Genomic DNA, 27,734 nt, shown 5'->3' with positions numbered 1-27,734 from the left:
GCAGTTGAGCTAAAAAGTAAAATGCAGAGAACTAAAGGAAAATTAATTGGTAGTGAATTTTAAAATCTATAGATTGGGTTTATGCGAATACCAGTCTAACATTTTAAAAGTATATTTTAATTTGAGGAACTGTATATTTTAATATTATATCAATATTTTTTATTAACATCACTTTTGCCTTTCTTCTTTTTTTCTTTCCCGGAAGTAACGCTGTCGCTTCCCAGCAACGAATCCGGAAGGGCCGTGTGAGGAAAGGTTGGTGGATCGGCTTGTGAGAGATTACATTAGAGTCGATATATGAAATACAAATTTTACAAAAACACACAAAAGAATATCGCATACTATTATAACAATCATCACCATAGGTATTCTGCCATTATTGGTAGATCACTTGCTGAAACTGAGAAGCTTCTATCCTACATAGTCTTCTGCTAACCTCGTCGTCTTTACGTATGATTTCTACGTTTTGATATCCGCCATTAATTGTAATGTTCTTCACCACCTCCCTTTCTTTCCTGCCACCATACCCTCTAACACGTCTCTCATGATCAGTGATGAAAATTTTCCGGAAAATTTTGAAACGGAAAATTTTCCAGAAAATTTTCCGGGAAATTTTCCGATTCATAAAAACATACTCCACTTATTCCTACATCGTTGTTTAGTCAAGATGTGAGGTGGAAAATTTTCTTCTATATTTTTCCGGAAAAATTTTCCGTTCTTAACAAAATTCAGTGATTAAGTAACAATTCGTCAGTATTCATTAAATTGATTGAATTTATATATAGAAATGTTAAAAAGTGAAACCTCGTTTAAAGAATCTGAAAATTTTCATGGCTCAGACAATTTTTAGTACGATATAGGAACTAGTGGAACAATTTTTCATGAATCTAAAAATTGTCTGTCCTGTACAGTGATGAAAATTTTCCGATTCATAAAATCATACTCCACTTTTTCCTACATCGTTGTTTAGTCGAGATGTGAGGTGGAAAATTTTCTTCTATATTTTACCGGAAAATTTTCCGTTCTTAACAAATATCAATGATCAAGTAATAATTCGTCAGTGTTCATAAAATTGATTGAAGTCATATATAGAATATGTTAAAAAGTGAAAGATCGTTTAAAGAATCTGAAAATTTTCATGGCTCAGACAATTTTCAGTACGATGTAGGAACTAGTGGAACAATTTTTCATGAATCGAAAAATTGTCTGTCCTGTACAGTGATGAAAATTTTCCGGGAAATTTTCCGATTCATAAAAACATACTTCACTTATTCCTACATCTTTGTTTAGCCGTGATGTGAGGTGGAAAATTTTCTTCTATATTTTTCCGGAAAATTTTCCGTTCTTAACAAATATCAATGATCAAGTAACAATTCGTCAGTATTCATAATATTGATTGAATTCATATATAGAAATGTTAAAAAGTGAAAGATCGTTTAAAAAATCTGAAAATTTTCATGGCTTCGACAATTTCCAGTACTATGTAGGAACAAGTGGAACAATTACTCATGAATCGAATGAATAAGTGGAGTATGTTTTTATGAATCGGAAAATATTCATGACTTTTAATAAATTGAAATTTTAAATAATAAAATGTGATATTTGTACTCTACGAACTCGATGTATGTTCTTTGCACTTTGCACACACACACACACAAACACACACACACACACACACAGAGTAGTTGAATTGAGTTAATTTTGAGTTTAACGTCCTTTTCAGCAGCGAGACTATATAAAACGGTACCAACTGATTAAAGTGGAATCCGAACTACATGAGCTCCAGCTGGGAATCGAAGCCAGGTTCTCCATGCCAAAGGCGAGTATGCTATCCGTTTAGCAACGAAGAAGCTCGCAGAGCGAGCGAGAGAGAGAGAGAAACACTGTAAAATTTTATTTCCCAACTTGAAATAGAAAATTTTCCGGTTCCCGAAAGCTAATTGGAATTATAATTTGTTGCTGACTAACTTTCCTCTACTGAAATTCAATTTTGTAGCTATATGTGCAGTTAAATATAGTGGAAAATTTTCCACGTAACATCACTATACATAATATCCAAAATTATCTGGCCTATAAAAAGTGTTTTCCACTTGTTTCTACATCGTGATGAAAATTTTCCGATCTATGAAAATTCCTTTCACTTGTTTCTACAGAGCAATAAAACTTTCCGATTCACAAAAAAAGTTGTTTTACTTTTTGCTTCAAAATGATGAAAACTTTCCGACTCATTCTCTTCAATTTTTCCATGTAAGGCAGAAAATATTTCGATTCATGAAAAATTTTTTAACTTGTTCCTACATACTACTGAAAATTGTCTGAGCCGTAAAATTTTCAGATTCTTTGAACGATCTTTCACTTTTTAACATTTCTATACATGAATTCAATAAATTTCATGATTGCTGAGGAATTGTTACTTGATTACTGATATCTTTTTAGAACGGAAAATTTTCCGGAAAAATGTAGCGGAAAATTTTCCGGAAAATTTTCCGAAATGGAAAATTTTCCGCGGAAAATTTTCCACCTCACATCACTACTCATGATGCAGTTCCTTCTTAGCCATTGTCCCAACTAGTTTCTCTTCCTCTTCTTACTAATATCTAAAATTGTTATTTTTTCTCTCCACAATTTCTAACAAACTCTCATTCGTTTTCAGCTCTACCAAGCTTATTCTCTCCATTCTTATCTACACTCACATTTTGAAAGCTTTCGTTTCTTGTTTCATTATTTTCGCGTAATGTTCATGTTTCTGACCCAAACAGTACCTAGCTACGATACTCCACGCGAAATATTTTATGAATCTTTTTGTCAACTCTTCATTCCAGGTCCCACAAAATAGTATTTTTTTCGTCCTGAGGGAAGGCTTCTTTCGCCATTCCTATTCTTGCTTTCATTTCACGTTCACATTTCATACCATTACTAATAATATTACCCAGGTATCAAAAACTAGTTACCTGTTCTATTTGCTCTCCTTCTACTTCTATATTTGACACCAAACCCTTCGTTCCAATCGTCTTATTATAACAAATATATATTTATTACGTATAAGTTTGTAAGAAATAATATAAATTGTACCTATGTTTTATTTAAGGCTCCAGGCATCCCAAACGAATTATTTCGGACTCCAAATGTCCCGTTTTCTCTCAGAAACAAAAGTTAATATCATTCCTTTCATTTAAAAAAGAAAAAAATCTAGCTTTTATTACTTACCGTTCCTCAGTTGATAGGAATAAATCTTTTCCCCGTTCTTGGCGCCGCGGTGGCTCAGTGCTAGAGCGTTCACCTCAGTTCGATCCCAGCCCCGTCAAGTATACTTTGTGGTGGACAAACACCGTGTGCGTGGGTTTCCTCGGAGTTCTGCCGTTTCCTCCCACTTTCTTCATTCCACTATTTCATTCATTACTCATCATCACCATCTTCTTTAGCCTAACCGGCATAACCGTCGGACGTAAAACTCAAAGATTTCATTTTATTTTTTCCCCCGCTCTTAAGTTACTAGAGCCTTTCTATTTAAAATGTGCCCTGGGAAAATATGTGAAACACACTTCGGTCTCACCCCTCCTGCCGCCCTCCTACGTAGGAAACCATTCCTTTGTTTTGGGGAAAGAAGTGAACGACTTTGGCAGTGTTGCCAATTTGTCATTCAGTCGTTTTATCTTCGCGAGTGATGACCGTAGGCTACTTAGAATGGGTAACAAGACAGTGTGCAGCGAATCCCGTCAATGTGGCAACCCTGTCCACATTTAACTGTTGAAGGATCTAGGTAATAGCAACTCGTCCCTCCTCTTTCGAGTAAAGTACGGGAAAACATATATCGACGTAACGCCAGCAAGTGCATAGTTGAAATAGAAAAGCTCTAGTGGCAATAAAAGAATTAGTTACTCGTCTTTCAGCTCCTAAAATGACTCCTATTTCCACTACTGACCCTGCCACATAAGGGTTAATTCCTTTGATATATGGCATAGTCATACAACGTAATATAAATGGAACTACCGCGACTATAAAATCATATCATAAAACAAAAGATCATTTATATGAATTAATTCCAGTTATTAAACACATATTTCAAATTCCAAGTAAGCAGAATTCAGAGTGTGTGATTGTTGGTCTTAGTGAAATGCCAAATGGATGAATGAGTAAAAGGGGGAATAATATAGAGTGAAACACAAATGATGTAAGCACAATGCAATTGAATAAATTACTATATTATTCATCTTTGGAGAGAGGAATTCTTGTGTCACAGCGCGACACTGATTTCTTCGTGGCAGGTAATATTTGAAAGGGAATTCTCTAGAGTGGGTAATGCACATCTTTATATGTAAAATAGCACTGACTGTGTTGAAGATAATTCACAAGACAGTTACAACGTCAGCCCCTTGTTCCCAAGGGGGAAGCAAATAGGAACAACTAAAGCTCAGCACGGCGCGTATTGTATTGCGAATAGACGGGTGATGTTAACTCATTTATTCTTGTTAGGTGAACAGTGTGTATGTGTGTGAGAGAGAGAAGGGTGGTGAGAGGGGAAAAAAGTGTTGACCGCCTGGCACTAATGACTCTACATGAAAGAGAAAACCCGTCCACGCAAAAGCATGATCTCTAGGGTGAAGGAAGAGGGAACGTTCTTTTTTGCTCCTTTAGCCCTTTTGTTTGAACACCATGAAGTATGCAACCTCTTGTAGGATACACCATAATTCATGGTTGCTATATTAAAACCGTAGTGTTACTCTGCTGCTATTTCAATATACTGTCTCTCTCACACACAACAGTACTTACACATATACACGCATACAAATACATACACCCTCTTAAACGAAACTTTGTACTACAAGGTACTTCCAAAAGTCCCTACATTAAACCTACAATGCATAGTGGGACAGATATGGGTTATAGTGGTAAATAATCTGTGCTTTCCTACATAACGGCATGTAGTTGCTAATGCATGTTGAACCAGATTGGGAACGTTCCAAGCTAGTTTCTTCATATGGCTTTACTATCATATAGATAGGTTTTAACTTCGACTTCATTGCTCCAATACAATCTTAAATAGTAGATATCTACTACCGCTCTCCATTTTAATTTTTATTATTCATATACCACAAATGGCAAAGGTGCCAATTTCTGTGTAACTTTGGAGGGAAGGGCGCATTTAGATGTATGTTTGGTTACAAACAAAGGTCTAAGAAGGCATATATGAGGATTTTAAGACAAATGGAATACAAATTAGGCCAAATATAATATATTCATAAAAATACATATAACAATAAATATACATGTAAAGATACATATTCATAAAAGTAAACGGGGCCCTACATGAGCATGGCCCCCCGCCCCAAGTGGATCAGCGCCCTTGACAACCGGTAAAAGATAACAAAAATTGGCTTTTTTTTCATATATATGAATTCAGTGTCTTAGGAATAAGTTTAATCTCAGATCTGATTTTTCTACTGAAACCAGAATAATAATCATTAACACAACGATTGATTTCAGTATTGGTTCCTCTATAATAATAATAATTCTTAGCGATAGTAAGAAACTCTTTTTTGGTATGGATTCAGTGTCTGAAGAACATCTTTTATCTCTTCATTCATATATCAACCGAAGTTAAGAGATCTATTAATATCGCTTTCTTCATTCAATTCACAATGTTTGGAAAGTCTTCCAATGTTTAACAATAACAATTTTGTTTATCTCTCTGAACAGTAGCGTCATTTCAGTTTTTACTTTCTAGAAGAAAGGGAGCAAAATTCTTCACCAATGTAAGCAGAATTTGCGTTTTTCATCAGTATTTTACTATACAACGTAGTCCATGACTCGCTTGACTCTACCTACCAGTTATTTAGTTGTCGTATTAGTAATAGTACACGTATTATGAATAGTAATATACACGTATGCTAACAACCATTTACATACCCCTAACAGTAACACAATACTTGTAACAGTAGTACACATACTCATAACAGTAATTCTAACCAAAGCGCATACATTTACAACAGTGATGCATATACTTTTGACAATGACATACACACTCTTAACAGTAACACATATACTTCTAACAATAATACACGTAATCTAAACAGTGATATACATGCTTCTAACAGTAACACACATCTTGTTTGCAATAATACACGTACTACTGGCTGTAGTACACAAACTCGTAACATTAACACACGTGCTACTAACAGTGGTAGCATACTCTTAACAGTAATTCACATACATCTAACAGCGACGCACATACTTCAAACAATGCCATACTTATTCGTAGGGATGCGCACGAGACAAGATTTGAGACTGTCTCGACTCGAAAATATGCTGTAAAAGTGATGTCTCGACTCGAAAAACATATATTTTTCTATTGGAAGAGCTGTGTCTCGACTCGAATTTTGTCAGGAAAATTCTGTCTCGACTCGACTCGAACGCATCCCTACTTATTCGTAACAATGGTACAGATACTACCAACAGTTACACACACATACTTCTAATAGTGATAAATGTAGTCCAAAAAGTGATTTGCATGCTAGTTGCAATGCTTATTTTAATGTGAATAATACTAGTTGTTGCGCCCAAGCCTTTGGTTCAATGTACATTTTATTGGTTAGACTCACACTGAGTTAAAAGCTTTAATTCTTTTATTCTTCTAATAGTAAATATAAGAGCACGCTCATGATGCGTATCCATTTCCAATGGTATTATTATGTATTTTCGAATAATTAAGTTGAAAAAATACAGACTAGGTTACAATTGAATCAACACAAGATTTTACTCAACAAATGTACAAGAATGTTAATAGTAGGGGAGCTAGGTTAGCCTCCAATGGGCGCTCCAAGACTAAATGTAACTAGTATTTTCAAAAGCTTCAAATATCCATGAATCAGATTTAAGATATAAAACGAAAAGAAAGTGTTCCGAAGAGTAAAAATTCAAGATAGCCATCAGCCGCAGCATCCTTTTCGTATAAAATAACGGTTTTCTTCAAAAAAAAAAAAAAATCACAGAATGAGAATTAACATGAGTAGAATTATAAAACATATCTTTCATGTTTGGAAATTAAGTGCATATATTGTTGTCCCCATATTTGTTTAGATATAGAAGAAAAAAGAAGAAATATCGGAAATATACATTTTCCCGATACCAAAATCAATGAGTAAAATGACGTACCAAAATCAATGAGTAAAACTTGATTAGTTATGGAGAAAAAAAAACTTATACGATGTAAAGCAAATCCTGGTGAAACCCTTGAATTTACAGAAAAAAATATAAAAACAGTTCATTTATTTTAATTTTAAGACAATACATACATGATTAAAATATATTGTAATTCCCTAAGAATTGTTTCTTTCATTCACATTCACATCCTTTGAATTCACAGAAGAAGTAATTTTACAAAAAAAAGTTTGTTTACATTAATTGTAAGACAATGTGTGCATAATTCAAACATATTTTAATTTCTAAAAGAATGGCTTCCTTCCCAAGATCAACTTCTGAATTTATAGAAAAATAATTTTATATATCTTAGTTTTAAGACAATTCATAAATGATTCAAATATATTCCAATTTCTATAAGAATGGTTTTCGTCTTAAGATTAGCTTGTAAGTATTCCAACCATATAATTTAGGTTCGTTTTGTAACATTAAAATTATTACAAATTTCTCAGATATGGAAATGGATAATGATGCATTACGTAGGTATTCAGATATTCAAGATACTCCATGTATTTTCCCTACCTTTACGTTGATTAATTAGATTATCTTTATTGTAGACAATTTTTTTAAAATTGGAATTGAATCATGTGTATATTGTCTTACAATTAATATAAAACTTTTTTGTAAGATTACTTCTGTGAATTCAAAAGGTGTGAATGTGAATGAAAGAAACTATTCTTGGGAAATGTCAATGTTTCAATCATGTATGTATTGTCTTAAAATGAAGATAAAGGAACTGTTTTTTATGAAATATTTTTTCTGTAAATTCGAGGGATTTGCCAGGATTTGCTTTACACCGTATGTTTTTTCCTCCGTAATTAATCAAGTACTTCTCATAGATATTGGTACGTTGTTGAAGGATATATGATAGATTATTTTGGTAATACATTTTACTTTCAAGTAACTGTAGTGTATCTGTAAACGAAAAGAGAAATTCTAATGAAAGGGAAGAGATGTATATTTCTGATATCTCTTCTTTTTTCTTCTAAATGTAAACAAATATGGAAAAGACAATATATCTTCTCAATTGTCAATTAGGTATCAAACAAAACAAGATATGCTTTATAATTATGTTAGGGTTAATTCTCATTCTGTAAATGTTTGAAGAAAACAGTTATTTTATACGTAAAGGATGTTGCGGCTGATTGCCGTATTGAATTTTCACTCTTTGGATCACTTTTTTTCATATTAATATTTTAAATCTGATTCACGGATATTTGAAGCTTCCAACAATATTAGTTTCATTTAGTCCTGGAGTGTCAATTGGAGACTAACCTAGCTTCTCTTCTATAATGGTCAAATCTAAATACAATTACAGCTATGTTATATTTTGAAATAATTAAATAGAAACCGTAGATTTCCTAAGTTGCAATTAAATCGTCACGAGGGATTTAAATTATCTACACGCTAGCGGCATCAATATATATCAATTGGGCAGGCGTTTTAAATATTGCAGCATTAATATGAACTAATAGGGTGTATTACTCGCAGACCGTGATATTTCTTTCTTATAATTCAGATTTATTACTGCATTTTGGAAACATACAATATCATCTGATGTCTTTGTTTGTGTTGTTTTATTTCTCTTTACAGCCACACGCGTACTCGTGCACCCACGTTTACATTTAGAATTTTTTGTTGGGAGAGTCCAAGCTTTGGAATGCAGGGTTCAATACTATAACCCACTCCGTCTGTGTAGTATTGAACAAGTATTGTTCAACACCCGAAAAGAAGATACGAAGTTGTAAAATACCTCCATTTATATTTTCAGGGAAAATGATATTAATAGATTTTTTTTAAGAGGAAGAGTACAGATGAAGTACAAGATCAAATGTTCATGCTTATCAATCATTTCCCTGTTAAACAAGTAGGCCTATAGTTTTATTGATAAAGTGTACAAATGTATGTAGAGTACAACGACTCACAAAGGTAGTCGTCAACCCTGGTTCGGCTAATAATATGTAAATCTTTTAGTGGCAGTAATCGTTTACACCTTAAAATATCTTCCGTAATTATATTCACTAGTATTATCACCTTTTCTATCGAAATTACTAGTCCATGATAAGTGTTAGATAATTTATTCGTTGATTCTCTTTTAACGTATATTCACACACACTGTTTTGTAATCATACATGTTAATTATATATCTATAAACAACTACATAGCAACCAACTATACAATAATAATGTATATTTCTTACATATATTAAAACATTCTTCTTTTGTTATTTTTAGTTAACACTATATCAGGTATAGTGCTTGTGTAGAAGCACCTTCTGCCCAAGATACAAGTAATTATCAACCGATACAAAGTATCTCGTTGTATAAAATGTCGCACGATGATGGGACTGAATATAAAAGTCACAAGGTAGCTTGAATTTTATATTTAAGAACCACTGGTCCGTTTATAATAATGGTATTATATTAATTATGTCCTTTACATTTTGATCGACCCTCGTATATAACTTTATTAAATTTCCTTCATATAAATACATTTATAATAAGTCTTTTATTCCTTTAATATTTATCTTTTATTATAAAAACGTCGTCGCTTACTAATATAATCAACGAAGGGTACGAAGTCAAAAACGTAAGAAATAATTTCATTTTAAAACACATTACAATGATCAACAGTTTCAATCGTTATTAAAAACGGTGATGTTAACAATGTTTGATCTTTCTAGGGAGCATTATATAACAGCTACGTTAGATGATATTTTTAATGTATACATCGTATCAATAAGACGTCAGAATACAGAAGAATCTTATTCGAGTAACATATAAGGTGGCGCATGTATACAGTCGTCGGATAATTAGCTTAATAGAATGAACCTGATACTTAACATAATCTTTGACAATTAAGTTTCAACACAAATCAATATAATATAAATAACCTTTGCTTTTAATCAATTATGAATCGAACTATAATTCTTCACATTAATAAGAAAGAATTAAAATCATTTGAAAATTATCATTTGTTGAAACAGACGTAATAAAGTATCTACGGGTCCATTACCTACTCCTTTAATGTGTTGTACTTCAAAGTCATAAGGGTTTGTTTTCATTATTGACATTAACACATAAATTTGAAGATAAATGTTCATAAGAATCTATAACTGATATGGGCTTAACCCTTACTACATCAACTGCAGTCAGTTTAAATTCGTACTTGCATATGATTCTAATAAAGTACATTGTACTGCACAATCGTGATTATGTTCCGCATTATTTTGTACATGAATTGCGTCATTGTTTTGATTTTGATACGAAGTGCCATCTCTTGAATTACGATTACGTCTATCCATGTAGTTTACTGTATTTCTGGAATTTCGCCATGTATTTCGACTGTTTTTGAGTCTACTTCGATTAAGTGATCTGACATAATTATTGTCACGATTGATTAGGTTAGGTGGATTCCCAACATATATTTGCCTATTTTGCTCGTTCTGATTGTTTAAATTTGCTCGATTTAGGTTATGTTCCGTATTGTTCACATTACGAATATTTAGATTACGAACAGGTACAAGGTGATCTGAATTGTTTTTAATTTTACCTACTCCCGCTTGATGATTCAGTGCCTGGTATTGAGTTTCATAACATTGGACAAGCATTAATAAGTGATTAAAACTCATGCACTGCGTAGAAAACAGGATCTGTTGTAATTTAAACGGTAGTAGATTTCGAATAGATGCAATCACTCTAGATTCCGATTGCAGTGGATTTACGACTTTTAATTCGTTATACGTATTTACAACAAAATCAACAACAGATTTGTGCAAGCGAGGATTAAAAGGTTGGTTTCTAATCGTGGCATCTCTGTTTGCAAGTAAAAAGTCGTTTTCGTAATTTGCAATCAGCGCGGCTTTGAATTCCTCATATGTATTGACGTGATCTCGTACTGCTTTAAACCATAAAGAACATGGTGGGAGTAATAAATGAGGGATTAGTTTCATATATTGCGATTTATCTATACACATTATACTGCACTCATCCTGAAATTTTTCTAGGAAAGAAGTAGCATTTTCATTACATTTACCACTAAACTTACTCATAGCACGTATTTCGCTCATCTTTACACTTAACTTTACATTCCTTTCACCATTTCATGTACGTGTTGAGTGATAATTTCTACCTACTGCGTTATGCGTGGTTCCACCATCTCTTTTACGCCCATCTATATTCCTTGGATGAATTCTTTCCAAAATAATGTCCTCATCGGATGGATTACTTGAAGAAGAGATAACGTAAGGTCCACGTTGATCTGCTGTGGGTGAATGCGAGGTCATCTCTTGTGAACAAGGGAACTCCAAACGATCATTAACCATGTTGTTGTGGTATGCGTTGTCCTTAATCTGTAACGTCCTAATTTCCTCTTGTAAGGTAGATATCAATTGAGTATTTGCACGTATTTGGTTAGAATTATCAGTGACCTGAATCTTTTGCTGACGAACAGAAGATTCTATTACTTCCAAATCCTTTTTTACACAATTGACTTCTTGGATTACATGGTTGTAATTATCCTGGCAATCTTCTGATAATCTTTTTAGCTTTTCATCAAACTGTAATGTGATGTCTCTCACCGCCTGGATAACAGATTGTTTCGTCTCTTCTGATTTTTGATCTATTTGCTCTAATCTTCTACTCAATTCTTCTGACTTTTGCTCTATGTGCTCTAATCCTTTATTCAATTCTTCTGACTTTTGCTGGACCGTTTGTTTTAATTCGTTGGACATCTGAGCCAAATTTTGCTTCATGGCTTCTAAATCGTCTTTTCGGCTTTGTTCCTGTCGCTGTAATGCCATTAAAATTTTGTCTTCTAATGTCAACATTTCAGGTGTAATGGGAGCTATATTTTGCTCGTTGTTAACACTGTCAACAGTTTCATTTTCTACTATCTCACCGATCATAATTTTTCTTGTGATTACTCTGCCACTTCTGAGAATAGTTGAGTTCGTATTCATGAACCTTCTTACAGAGGTAAATTCACCCTTACTTTAGACTTCGGGATCTGAATTTACAAGAATCCCGGGTGAGGTAAACCAAAAATTTTACAACGACTTACAAAGGTAGTCGTCAACCCTGGTTCGGCTAATAATATAAGTAAATCTTTTAGTGGCAGTAATCGTTTACACCTTAAAATATTTTCCGTAATTATATTCACTAGTATTATCACCTTTTCTATCGAAATTACTAGTCCATGATAAGTGTTAGATAATTTATTCGTTGATTCTCTTTTAACGTATATTCACACACACTGTCTTGTAATCATACATGTTAATTATATATCTATAAACAACTACATAGCAACCAACTATACAATAATAATGTATATTTCTTACATATATTAAAACATAACTTCTTTTGTTATTTTTAGTTAACACTATATCAGGTATAGTGCTTGTGTAGAAGCACCTTCTGCCCAAGATACAAGTAATTATCAACCGATACAAAGTATCTCGTTGTAAGAGTTAGGAAATATTTTGAGGAAAATAAGGACTTCGTCGTCGGCAATTCAAAACCTGCTATGTGCATTTTGCAGGAGAAGCGAAAAACAGTATCCTGGTTAGATTTTTCGCTTTATAAAAGTGATGTTATAAGTAATATTTGATGCTGCACGTAACTGGCACCTTCTCAAGTTACTTGAAAAGGTATCAAGTTACGTGCAGCATCAAATATTACTTATAACATCACTTTTATAAAGCCAAAAAGCTAACCAGGATACTGTTTTTCGCTTCTCCTGCAAAATGCACATAGCAGGTTTTGAATTGCCGCCGACGACTTGGTGGACACCCAGTGGGTGCGCCTGTGCTCGTAACAGTGATACACATAATCCTAATAATGTCTCATATAATCTAACAGTTAAGCTCATACTTCTTACAACATTCATATTCCTTACCGTAACGCACATATTCGTAAGTGACACGCAGTTACTAGTTGTAATGTTTATTCTAATATAAACAATACTCCACATGTAATGAAAAATAGTAATTGAACAAACTTAGAAATCCTAGCACATACGAGAGCAATGCATTGTGTGGTACAGAAAATGATTACAATTTTTGTGAACCAACTTTAGTAAATTTTATGACACAGAAACTAATCATAAGTATGGAGCAAAAAATAAAAAAAATAATAGGAGACATAATTATTCAATATTTTGGAAGTCCATGGATTACTGTTAGCTTTGTATTATTAGTGTAAGAAATTTTATTTTTGATCATTGTTAGCCAAATGTCACAACAGATCTATTAAAATCTAATTTGGAACAAAAAAAGAAAACATGTGGAAGATAATTACACCGAAAAAAAAGAAATAAATGTTTACACAAAGCAAAATGCAAACCAAAAACAAACTGGAGAAAAAGTATATGAGACCCAGTTTCCGGTAGCATTGTGTTTCTTCATCTCCATAATCCGTAATTAGGAGTTGGTCTACGTACATGTACGCATTATCTCGTGGGGTGGCAGTTCACTGGTGGACCAAATCCCTACTCCCGTGCTCATTCATAATTCATGATAGCTAAAGTGGCAAGATTAGCTTGTGGCCACCAGCGGGAGAAAATGTCTCCCTCTCGCCCTTCAGAAAAGAATCAACTTGAACCACAGCGTGTAGAAGATAGTTATACAGATACACATGCATTATATATATATATATATATATATATATATATATATATATATATATATATATATATATATATATATATATATGAATGGGAGAGAGAGAGAAATAAAGTTGTGAGGAAAACCGAACAAACATGGGGTTGTCGTTTGGAGATAACCCTTTCCCAGATGCTTTCTCAGAATTATGGCTGAAAAATAATACATAAATATACAATTTAAACTTTATTTTCCCACAATATCTCCGTCTTTAGTGTTTACGTTTTGTTCCTTTTATATATTTAAAGTAACTTTAATTATGCTAGCATTTATCCATTATGTTACTTTCCTAAGCTCACGAAATTAGGAATCACTTATATTGTCGTAATTATATTTGCTGTGTAAAATTAGAAAGAATAATAAACTTGTTTGAATATTCATTATATGTATTGATTTATTTAAACACAACCTTTAATAATATTATTACTTTTGTATTGTTTTGCTTCTTATATAATTAAAGTAACAATTTTATCATTGTCTTACCTCTCAGACACTTCCTTTTGCGATACATGTATTTAAATCGTGCAAATAAATTCTAAATTGTTCATCAATATTCAATTCATGTAAATAAAGTACGAAAGTTGCACTCATATATCAATATTTGAATGGGAATTACATATCTTTCGTCCATATGCAATTCTTGCAAGTGAAAAACAGATTTTTCAGCTATTCCTAATTTATGAAAGTATATATATATATTTTTTGCCGATTCCTGGAAGTTAATGACAGATTCAATTTTATGCACTACAAGCCCCTAAATACCAAGCGTTGTTTCTTTCTGTTCAGCAATCTAAGACAAGCGTCTCCTTTAACATTTAAAATTATTGTTATTTGTTATTCATTCTGCTACTTTAAGTAAATAAGCTTATGTATTACACATTACTTAAGGCGCCAACAAAAGTTCACTATAATACGTCAATTATCAATTATAAACTTTTCATGTACCTTACATGTATGTCATATGAACTGATTTATTTAAACACAACCTTAACTGTATTATTCGTTTTGTATTTTTATTATTTAAATAGCATTTGCAGCCATTCTCACCGCGGTATCTCCACTCAGACAGTTCCTTTTGCGGCACCAATATTCCGTTCGTGTAAGTTAATTACGGATTTTTCACTTTGGTTATATTCAATGGAATAAGCCGATATATTCAATTCGTGCAAGTTAATGAAAAATTCACCATATTCAGTTTGTACAGGTACATAAAGAATTTTTCACCCATATTCAGTATGTGCAAGTAAATGATGGATTCATATTCTCTAATGAATAAATTACCTCCAACAGATCACTTGAAATCTCACCTTTCCTCTCTGGTCAACTATATTAAATACCTTTAATGTTAATTCATTGTGTTAGTTCAAGTAACTGAAATAAAGTATTTCGCGTTACTTATGCATCTTCTTTAATCACAACCTTAATGTTGTACGTTAGTAAAATGACAGATTAGTGAACTTTTCGTTTTTGAATCTACATATATTGAACGAAAAACGTGTACAGTAAACGCATGATATATGCATTGGTTTATTTAAATCAGGAGTGAATTATGTCGTACTTTTCGTGTTATTACTCTTCTTGTATAATTCTAGTAGCATTTTCACCTGTATCTTTCCAAGCCACTTTCCCCTTTAATACCTGTAATTAATTTGTACTAGTAAACTACGGAGTTAAACTAATATTAAATTTATGCTAGTAGATTACAGATTTTTCACTTATATTCCACCCGTGCAAGTAAATGGAAGAATCTTAACATTTAAATATTTAATGTGAGCATGTGAAAACATATTTTTCATTCATATTCAGTTTGTGCGACTAAACGAAAACGAATTTCTTATCGTATTTAATTATTGCATACAAACAAAGGATTTCTTTTTACATATTTAATTCATGCAAATAAATGAAAAATTTTTCATACACACTCTATTCGTGCAAATAAATGAAGTAGTTGTATTGTCCAATACACAAAGACTTTATATGCCAAATTTTACGTCTTTACAACAATTCAAGCCATGCACCGGGGTTAACCAAAGTGAATTATTAAAATAAAACGAAATTTCTAGTCTAACGTTTCTCATTATGTATTTTAGCCTAAAGAAGACAAATGATTAATGTATCTGAACAAATATGCAAGAAATAACGGAATGAAGATGTTGGAGAAACGGGAAAACGTCGAAGAATCCCTGGACAGCAATATTTTAAAGCACAAACGCACATAATCTGAGAACATATCAGGGACCCGTACTCCTATTGAGTACATGCAAAAGTTCTTCCCGTGTTTAGTGTTCATATAGAAGTGCGAAGAACACAAAAGTGTGACTCGCCTAGCACCATGAGTAATTAACAGCATGATTAATGACTTCTTGCTATCTTTTCGGTAGAAGATGAATCTTAACCAGATAATAGTCGACAGGTTTTGTATTGAAGATCTCATGTAAGACAATTTTCACAGCCTCCACATCAGCAAAGATATTGCCAGTTAAGGTAGTTTGCAAAGCTAGAAAAGTTGGATATTTATACTGTCAAGTCAGAGCAATAAGAGGGGTAACGTAAAATATACCAACAAAAGTATTAATTTCTGACTTGTCAGCAGTATGTAGCATAGCGTTGTCACGCTATATGATAATTCCTTGGCAATTGACTAGATCTGACCGCTTCAACAGCAATGATTCCTGCAATCTGTCAAGTAATAGAAGGTCACATTAATGGTTTGATTAGGCTCCAAAACCTCTCAATGAATTACACCTTGCACATCTCACCACACACTCAAAAATACTTTCTTGAAATTAATTTCTTGTTGAGACCCTGATGGAGGCAGTTTTGGAAACACGACACACAACCCTCCGGTACATTACCAACTTCTGATTTTCTGTGGCAAACAATGTAACGAATGGGTCATTTCACTACCAGAAAAGTAAGGAAACTTAATATGTTGACTCCATACTGTCGATGAGTTGAGCTGAGCTGATATGGAACCCAACGATCAAACTTTATGGTGAAACCTTGCGTCAAAATCTTCTTTCCACTGCTGTCCTTTGTACTTGCAAGGTTTTCGCTAATTTCGATGCAGCTAGATTCGGCCTGACATTAACGGATTAACCCAGATCCTATTCGTAAAATACTGATGGACGTTCGGACCATGATTGATCTGAAAAGCTTCTTTCGCCGACTGAATTTTCGAAACCAGCAACGATGTTTTTAGTCAATATTATCCTCACGATACACTTGCCTAATGTTGAAGTTGACTAAGGCCGCACTACTACTCTTAACGAGCTCAAACACTAATGAGTGTCTGATTTGTTCCATATTAGTATTTATTTCATTTGAAGAACAGTATTTCTCCTGTTATGAACCACTAGTACACACTCACTGTCTGCTTCTGCTGTAGTTTTCTCCAGATAACAAGACCAACAAATCCAGCTCTTGGAGAGCCACCTATTCGGTCAGAACACATTTCAACAGTGAATTATCACAAACGGGTAGAGTTTTTGTACGTATCCAAGAAAATAAATCTTTGTAAACGAATGCCACATTAGTATTGTCAGGAAAATAATCTTCACCTCCGAAATTTTACATCTTCACTTCTAGTCGATCAACTGAAACATGTCCTAATACCGAAACACATTTTAACTCTTTTTCCCTTCCCTGAAAAGCCAGCAACAAAGAGCATTACAGGCAAAACGAATAAATTTTTAACATGAAATTGAACTAATTTTGTATTGAGAGGATTGAAGAAAGAACATTTTCTACAGTGTTAGAATAGAAATACCCCACACCCATATACATATATATACTTCGAACATTATACATACATATATATATATATATATATATATATAATGGAAGAAGAAGTAATTAGTTTATTCAGTACTAGTACTAGGTGTAGCGCAAAATAACGTTTATGTAGTATATGTAAAACATCTGAAAGTAAACAAATGGGTGAATTAAATACAAAACAAAGAGCAACGCAGAGTAAATAATAACAAAAAGCAAGGCTTGGGGCATTCCATCTGTTAATTCCACGCAACGCCTAAAGAAATGAGTAACGAGGAGCAAGACTTGGGGTATTACATCTGTCAATTCCAGCCAACGCCTAAAGAAATGAGTCTTTGACTATACCCCTGACATCCCCCTTCTCGTCTATTCTTGTGCTTAAGTATCACCAGAGGTGTTACCAATCATCTCAATGATACCAAAATCTATGGATTCGACACTAATGTCGGTTCTTTCGAATATACTTACATACCCTCCTTCCCACCCCTAGGAGTAATAAGGATGTGTAATGTAAACTTGTGCTTAAATATTATCGAATTGTCAAGAATCAGTTTAGCGATTCGTTCTATTCTACTAAACTTGCACTAATAATGAACTTTTACCATATGCTTGTATGTTGATGAGGTCGCAGAAGAAAAGAGGTATGTTAGTTGTATCCACGCAAGGTGTTTTTAAAAACAGCCAGAAAAGTCCACATATTTTGACTCCTCACAAATTTCCCTGAGTCAAGAATCGATAACTGCTTCGTGCACGATTACATCTGGTTAAGATGCAATTGTGTATAGTTTTTTTTCCCTTATGAATGCTTTTGGTTCCTATTTACGGCAATCAAATAAGACGTTTGAACTGAAAATATACTGTGTATATCGTGCGCAGTCTCTACAAATAATCTGACTCGAATCAATCTAACTCAGCATATATGTTGCATATTATTCTTTGTACCTAGGTAGATCATTGTTCCCAAGTTACTGGTCATTAAAGTTGAAGTTAGTAAGTAGTCAATTTTCGCAAGAGTAAAAATCACTAATTGAGCTGTCTCAAGCCAGAGTGAATTAACTACTTTTTCATGGTGTGGAAAATTAACTTTTATGGAAACAGTGACTTGACATGTACTGCTACCATTGAAACAAGAGCTTCATTTGATTTGATTTGAGTTGTTGATTTTCAGTTTCATATAGAATCCGAACCACATGTGCTGCCACTAGGAATCAAATCGAGGTCTCTCACGCCAGAGGCCTCGTACGCTAACCGCTTAGCAGTAAGGGATCTCTGCTTCATTTTGTATACTTATTTCTTGTGCCAAAGGTTCGGTGTGGAATACAAGTAATTCAAACGATTTACTGCTTGAACTCAGAAATCGTCTTAGATGTAGTTAAATTATTTTTTTCAGGTAACTCAACTGATCAGAAGCATTGAGAAATATCCGGAAGTAGATACGGTGTTTTGTCTATTATTACTTACAACATGTTACACTGTATTATTTGAGCTATCTGAAACCAGATTGGACTAATTACATTTTCGCTATTTCTGAGTTAAAGCATGAAATCTTTTGAGCTATGCATATTTCACACCGAACATTACTTATGCTAAAATAAACTACTAGTAGACACTGACGCAAGGTCAATTGATGCCCAAGTACCAGTAAGAGCAGTTCGTGTCAAGTTGCCACTATATGTTTCCATAAAGGCTAATTTCCTAGAGCACGAAAATGTAATTAGTTCATTCTGGCTTCAGACAGCTCAGTTCTTATTTAGAGAAAGAATTAAGGATGGAATACACGGAAGAAATTTGATAAACGTTAATCTCTTAAAGGTTGAATAAACGCAAACTATACTTGTCGAGATTTCCTTTTTTTTTTTTTTTTTTTTTTTGCAATAGAAAATATTACTAGTATTTGGAAAAATTACAACAAAGGATTACATTGTGTTTTGACTCTTTTTTTCTTTTTTCAAAACATTGTATTTGCCTCTATGTTACTTGTTTTTCATCTCTTCTATTGCGTGTTTTTACAGTGTGAGTTTTTTAAAAACAAGGTACTTTCGTGGAAGTACTTCTACAAAACAAAAAAATTAACATACTTCATTTACTTTTATTTTTTTCCAGTTGCATCCGCGGCGATTTTGTGAAACTGTTCCTGCACCTCGATCGCGTCGAGGTGAACGAATTCACTCCGTGGTCCAGCGTCCTTTGTGGTAGCCTCACAGATATACCACACGTGCACTTCAGCTCTGGACATAGTTTAGTGCTTGAATTTCATACAGATCGCCGACCCGGAAACAACACCGGGTTTATGGGAACTTTCCGCTTTCTGGATCGCCGTAAGTACACGCATATATACGTATATTACTATAGTCTTTCCTGTTGTGTTTCAGTCAAAGTGTTTTACTTTCTAATCATGCAATTTCCTTTGTATTCTTGTTTCTTTTTCACAGTTTATACTAGCTCCTTCTTTTCACTTGCTACAATACTGAAAGGTAACCAAGGAAAATTTCTTAATTATTTCAATTATTGTATTATTGTGCTTTTCTGTTTGTTGGGAATGGAAAATAGTGGAAACTTCATAACTGGGGAACAAGATGGCGACGGACATCTTTACATCTGGAGTATCAAGCTCCTTCAATTGTGCAATTGTGAACTCGTACATAATTTTAAATTTTGACAAAATTTAGTTTCTTTACAATTTTTATATATTATTACATCTTTTTTATATATCCTAAGCCTCTAACCCCAAAGTAATTTTACAAATTGTGTGAAAACAAATCTACTTAGAACAGGCGAATTCGTCCATGTTGGAACGCGCCATTTTCTTCAAATCTACGTTTGCAAAAATAATTAAAACAAATTTAGTGAAGCAGTCCACTGGGCTATAACGCCGGGACTTTCTTTATAACTAGAACTAGAACTAGAACTTCATAACGAGTAACTACATAATTTATACGATTTACTAAATATTATTAGGCTCACCAAATCTACGAGGCTCATGTAGGCAGGTCATGTAGCCTCAATGGGAGAAAGTAGGAACGATTTCAAAGTTTTAACTGAAAATTCAATCGGAAAACGACCATTAGAAAGACCTAGGCGCAGATGGGAGGATAATATTAAGATTGATCTTCCGGAAATAGAAGTACAAAGTAGAAACTGAACTCAGTTGCTAAGAATGGACATCAATAGAGAACTTTAATGAATGTGTCATTGAACCTCCGGATTCCATAGGCCATAGAGTTAGTTTGTTTGTTTGTATGTTGGGGTCAAATCTTGCATCTAAAATTCCACTGAATTTCGTACTAACTACAACTCAAAACTTTTGTAGCAATACCTAAATTCAACAGTAATACAATATTCGCACATAACTCTCGCTCTAGCTTTTCCTTTTACAGGGAAGTTAATATAATCAAGTGAATTTTACTTCTCAGTGTGAAACTACGGTATATTTCTAAACTACGAGAGTTCAATACCCAAACTTGAAGCAATTCGTCTATAACTACTGGTTGAAATAGATTAATAACATCAAAGATAGAACCTCTTTGTCGGACGCTGAATTCATATCAAAAGACAATTACTGGCTACGGCTTAGGCCTATTGTTTTTATTCTACGGCAACAAAAGTTGAAAGTGGAAATTGTTAATTTGAACCACTTCCAGCTTGAGCTGACATTATATTTGGAGATAGAAGCTACTCTTGGAAAGCTGAATTGATTGAAAAAAACGCATCTCGATATCTCTTACCGTCTTTGCTCTGTGAAATCAGTATTGAAACTGGAATTAGTCGTAAATTTTAACCACTTCCGGCTTTGGTAAAGTGTTGTGGGTTGTGATGATATGTGTTCTTGAGATCCTAAGTCGATTCCAGAAAACCACTCATAGCTATATATTACAATTTTGGTTCTATGGGAAATAAATACTGAAATCGTAAATAGTTAATTTTAACTACATCCGGACTAAACAGAGGGTGAAGAGAGGAGATAGAACCTATTTCCAGGAAACTGAATCAATTGCAAGAAACTGCAATCTTGATATCTCTTACCATTTTTGCTATGAAAATCACTATGGAAACAGGAAGTAGCAGTAAATTTACATCTTTTTACGGTTTTAGTAACAGGTTTTGATTGTATGTTATGTTCACACCCTGAATCGATTGCAGAAAAGAGCTTGTCGCTATATACCTAGTTTAGCCATTAATACTGTTACAAACTTTTGACGCATGCTGTATATCCGGGGTGAGGAGGAAAGAACCTCCAGTGTGTTCACGGGAACCTTGAACCATTATGTAGGTCTGCGTGAAAAAGGAAGTATTGAGCTGCAGGTGGAACCATGGAATGAGGCGACTACGAAAACCATTTTGACGCGATAGCGTTCCATAAAGTTGTACAATCTGCTAGTGACAATTTCAAGACGCTACAGAAGTCCCACACCAGTCGTATGTTTGTGTATCATACCATTGAGTGCTTCGATAAAACCGGGACTGTGAAGGATCTTCCGAGAACGGGTCGTACAAGCAGTGTCAGGACTCTAGCAGCCAAAAAAGCGGTGGCGGCTCGTGTGTGGAGAAATGCGATAAGGAAGGATAAGGAGAAATGCGATATTCACCATTCAACAGTCGTTCAATCAGCAAAACGATAGGGCGTATGCATCAATCTCTCAGGAAGCCCGTAAAAAGTTCCAAAAGTGCAGAGAGCCCAGCTGATGATGTGGTCCGATGTGAGTTATTCCGCCACAACCAAGCTGCATTTTTGCGAAAATGAAGATAAAACTAGTGGCCGAGTGTACGAAAGCACCGTTTTAGAGCCTATTGTGAAGAGGTAAGTGGCATATTATTTCACAACCAACCCTGGACTTTCCTGCGGGATTCTACTCCCATCCACAAGGCTAGGTCCAGTCAGGTGTGGCTTCAGCGTCGTGTACCTGAATTCATTTCGCCAGAAGATTGGTCCAGAAGCAGTCCGAACCTGAACCCTATGAACTACCGACTGTCGTCAATGCTAGAGGGTATCGTCTGCAAAAAAGACACCCGACCATTGATAGTTTAAAGAGTTCCTTGTTAACAGCAGTAGCGAAGATTCCTCTGGATGTAATCCGTTCCATCATAGGTGAGTAACCACAGAGACTGAGATCCTGTGTCCATGAAAAAGGTGACCATTTCGAAATATGATTACCGCTGTGTGTAGTGAATGCATGTAAGAACAACATACGCAAAGCAAATTAAAATCTCTCTCATAATAGTTGAGTTATTCAGTTTTTAGTTCTAACAGAATTTATGGCTAGACTAGGTATATATATATTACAATTTTTGTTCTATGGTTAAAAATGTTGAAACCGGAAGTAGTTAATTTGAACCACTTTTGGTTTGAATGGAATGTTATTGGAGAAAGCACAACCTATTCGTGCGAAGCAGAATCAATTGCAAACAACCGCATCTCGATATCCCTTTCCCTTTTGCTCAATGAAAATCATTATTGAAACCGCAAATTGCTCTTTTTATCCACCTCCAGTTCGAATAATTGGTTAATGAAGAAGATAGATCCTACTCTTTTGACAATGAATTGATTGTAGAGAACTACATCCCGGTATCTCTTACCGTTCTTCCTCTGTAAAAATCAGCATTGAAACCGAAAGTAACATTATATTTGAATAACCTTTAGGTTTGGTAGAGTATTCAGGACAGTCATAATGACAGTCATGATGCGTTCCTTTGAGATACTGAATCATTTCCGAAAGAAGCTTCATTCTATCTGGTTCCGTTTTCGTTCTATGGCAATAAACGTTGAAACCGAAAATGACTAATTTGAATCACGTCTGGCTTAAATAAAGAGTTATCGGAGGAGATGGAATCTATCATTGGAACGCTGAATCAATTGCAAAAATAACTGCATCTGAAAATTTATTACTGATTTTGCACTGATATCTGTCAAGACAGACGGACAAAGCCGTTTTCTAAGACTTCTGACATTTATGCTTAGGATAGTTTTTAAGTCTAATAATTCATCACCATCTTAGGTCAGTAATCTCTCGTTTGCTTTGATGCAGCTTCCCACACTTCCATATTCTGAGCCAGACTTTTCGTTTGTTTTGTAGATTTTCCTTCCTATATCATTTATTATTTAGTCTGTATATTAAATCGTGGCCTTCCTCTAGGTATTTTCTCTTCCGCAATTAGCTTCTAGCGTGATTCCTCCACTTTCAATGGTGCCTGTTCTTGGGAAAGATACAATGATGGTTTGCCGTTGCTTTTTACCGGTTACAAATGCATTTTCTTGCCGATACTTTACTGGTTTTCTCCATTGCTCATTATTATTGCAGGAATACTTATACCTTTCCTGCAGGCAGAGATCTTCACTATAAGGATCACTCTACAGACCAAAATATCGTTGCCGAGGACTCACCCCTAAGAGGCGTGTGCAATGATCTAACACGCCTGAGCCCACACAAATAAAATAAATAAGCTTCGATCGCCTATTGCTTATACAACCCAAATTCTTAGAAAAGTTTGGTTGGTTACATACCTTCTGTTGACTTCATATCAACAAGTTTGTGCGTTCTTTTCCTTTTCTTTCTTTTACTTTTTCTGTTTTCTGTAACAAGAAAAAAGAGACAGCTATCTTGCATAATGCAATTAAAGTATTGAATGAAGATGGAAATAAAAATCGTAAAATAACATTTCAAAATGGAATGCTTTTATAAAATGGAATAAATAGAATAAAATAGTTTGTGTGTGTGTGCGTGGGGGGGGTAATGTAGTGTTAGTGCCTTATTTACAAAAGTTTAGAAAAATCAGTAAATAAGAGATGTTTTTCAGTGAGATAAAATGAAATTGGACGTAAACAAAAAAAAAAAAAAAATTGGGCGCTATCGAACTATTTCAAGAGTATTTATAAAATCACGTCTTGAACCTTAGGAATAGCGTCTAATGCTTTTTAATCATCGTCCCATTTCTAAATTTTACCCATTCAAAACAATTAATTTTGTTGTTTTTATTGCATTTTTCTTAACATTTGTTAATATGATACAACAATGAATCAATTAAAAAAACACTTATTATTGTATTTAATAGAAGCACTGTAGTAACGTTTAAAAAAGTTTTCTTTCAATTGTTATTTTTTTCAATGTAATATTGTACCAAAGTTTTCCATCTCTGCATAACATCCTTTATTTCAGAAAATTCTTCAGTATTATTGGCATTTAACGGGAAAAGTATTCTCCAAAGACGATACATAAATCAAATGATATATCTTATTAAGCTGAACAAAATTTTATATGCATGAAAGTACATTCTGATGCGCAGTTTTCGAGAATTTTCATGGCACTAAAATATATCGTTCGTTACTAAAGTGATCGTAAGGACTCGTGAAACTTGACCTAGATCTCCTAATTTCAGTACCGAATAGAACGTAAGGGTGTGTCACGGACGTCAACCCCCATCCTTGAAATTTTGTCAGTTGTCCTGTATACAGAGAACATCTCCAGAGGGTGTAGTGCTGTCTGTCGCTAAGTTTCATTTTATTTAATTATTTTTGTTGTTTTTTTAAAAATATATTTTGGCCATTGTTGTGATTACCGTTTAATTCGGAAAAATATTAGTAATCGTGTTATATGTCTCTAAAGCTTTTAGGATTTTTGGTAACTTTTGTTACCATGGCGTAGTATCGTCTTTGACCCGATTATTTAGTTTCTATAACAGATATTTAAGCCGTGTTTCTTTTATTGGTAAAGTAAACGGTGGACCAAAGAATACCATAGATGGAACCGGATGGTCAACTTGACGGCTCTAAGTGGGGGGAGGGGCGTGACCTTTCATTTTTTCTTAAGGTTAATTTCAGAAAATTTTCACACCTTTACTTTTCAAGATATCAGATTGAAACTTTATATATGGATTGTGTGTAGCTTTAGGTATTTCCAATTTTTTTTGGAGATCCCTATGTGAAACCAGGGCCGGGCCCAAGGGGCGCAAGTGTTTCGAGGGAGTGATTTTATCAGAAGAAATTCCAGTTTTTCCGATTTTTCCGGTTCAGGTGTTCGATACGGACATATGAGTGGTACCGTTGGAAAGGGCCCGTCATACTGAAGAACATGACGTTTGAATAATGATCCTAGACTAAATAGTAATGACGCAGTAATTATAATATATATGTAAGTGTGTGTATGTATATAGGGCCTAAATTCAGACTTCCAACAATTTTCCGCCTTTTTTTTTTTTTTTTTTTTTTTTTTTTTTTTTGCAAGATACAAGACTGAAAATTTTCACCCTTATTTCGTACCTAATAGTGTATTTCCTTAAAAAAAAATCAGATCCCTACATGAACCCAAGCTGGGGTTAGAGGGGTGTAAAAATTTCGAAACAAATTTTATTTCGAAAAATCCTCCCTTTTTTTTATTTTCCCGTTTCTGATGTACCTCGGACAAATGAGTGGTGTTGTTGGAAAGTATGCTCTATCCTGAAAAAAAGACTAGGTATGAACCATGCTCCTACAATAAATAGTACGGAAGCAGTAGCTGTTTGAATGAAAGTCTAAAATTTACCTCAAAAAGTGGAAATCCAAAATGGGTTAATCCTTTTCTGTCGCTAGTTCGCCATATCTTTTATAAGTTTGGTAACATTGTTGGTGCACTTGCGCTGTTCATATTTTCTCAAGTGTGCGTTCGGAAGGCAGCTTCATGAATCGTACAGAATTCTTCCGATACAACACAGGTAAGGCAAAGCAATTATATAGTTGGTATCAGGCTTCACGAGCCCAGGTCGCTATAACAGTTTTTCATATGCTATAAAATACTGGATATTTTATGTAATATTCTGTTAAGTAGGAGATTGCATCTATTGTGGTATAAGTTCTAGTGAGACTTAACAATGACTGGCATAGTACTACTTACGATGACGCATATACTATGGGGTAAACTAGAATTATATACAGCACTTCACAGTCGCATACTGAACTTGTTCGAAGTGCTTTTTTTTATAAAGAACTAAGAACTATCCAATATAAGGCACTTCATAAACGAACTTAAGTAAGAGTGACGTGGAAACGAGGGAGCTGCTTATTCCAAAAAAATAAAGTAACTTGGAATCCTCAAGAGGTTGACTCAAGAGAAGTTGAGAAAGAGTCTTTGACGTAGTAACGATGTTTGTCAAAGTTCCAGCAAGAGAAAGCAAGTACTTTATATATTCTTGTTTACTGAGCATATTAGCGCTTTAGCGCAATGTCTCAATTTGTGCAGTATTAGATCTACAATATACCAAAAGTATTTGTAATTAATCAACAGTCCAATAAAATATGTTAAAGGGTTACCTCTGTTTGTTTCTATAAGCATATAAGTTTAAAACATATGTTTAGAACATAATTATTTTTATTTCAAGATTTTTTTGATATCCAGTGATTTCTATTTTATTTAGTTGTGTTTCAAATTTCACGAAAGCTACATGCATTCTTAGAATTAGTATTTAACAGCTCGTTATGAAGAAGTTACAAGCAAGGTGTGTGTCACATTTGCGAGTATATGTATAACTGATAGAAGCACTGGCTTACGCACAGGGTAGATTCTAGGGAATCCAGTCCCTTTCCGCTCAAAATCCCGACTTACCTGTAAATGTAGTCTAATTTTAGGAGTAATTTTACAAATTTATATATAACTTATCATCATGTTGAATGTGGACTCCCAAAAAAAGCTTTGGGTACCTCCCGAAATAAATTCCTGTTGTCTATGCCTGGTTTGGAGTTTCTATATAGCCACAATCTGTAACAATAAATACGATCCGTAACCTACATACGGTACTATTTTATATGTATAGTAAACAAACAATATCTTCTCAAACAGTAAAAACTATTAATTACGAGGGTTGCACTAAAAGTTTCGGAAACTGACAGAAAGGCGACTGCTAGATTACAGTTGTTTTTTTTTTTAATTTTCAGTATATTTTCCCATTCGAATAAACAAATTGTAGAAGCACTTATGTGGCTCAACAGTAAGTACCTCAGAAACTTGCATTTTGTGTGTTTGGACTTCTCTAGGGACTTTGAAATCGGTGCCCACGTATTTTATTTCTGATGATTGGAAGGGAAAAAAACGGTGGGGGCTAGGACTGGGAATATGCAGAGCGAGACATGAGTTCAACATTT

The 27,734-nt window shown here is 34.1% G+C and overlaps 1 protein-coding gene across 1 annotated transcript in view; it reads left to right on the top strand.

Moving 5' to 3' along the window:
- Window positions 1-27,734, top strand: part of LOC145662927 (suppressor of lurcher protein 1-like) — a 2,696,516-nt gene that overhangs the window by 1,501,287 nt on the left and 1,167,495 nt on the right. Inside the window, exon 5 of the mRNA XM_081728947.1 lies at window positions 19,733-19,947. Within this exon, the coding sequence (XP_081585073.1) occupies window positions 19,733-19,947 (215 nt within the window). The remainder of the gene's footprint in view (window positions 1-19,732; window positions 19,948-27,734) is intronic.

Source organism: Thermobia domestica, chromosome 10, assembly GCF_964235325.1.
Source record: "Thermobia domestica chromosome 10, izTheDome1.hap1.1, whole genome shotgun sequence".
In the NCBI taxonomy this organism is placed as follows: domain Eukaryota; kingdom Metazoa; phylum Arthropoda; class Insecta; order Zygentoma; family Lepismatidae; genus Thermobia; species Thermobia domestica.
Note: the sequence above shows the minus strand (reverse complement) of the source record. Positions and strands in the feature narration are given on the sequence as shown.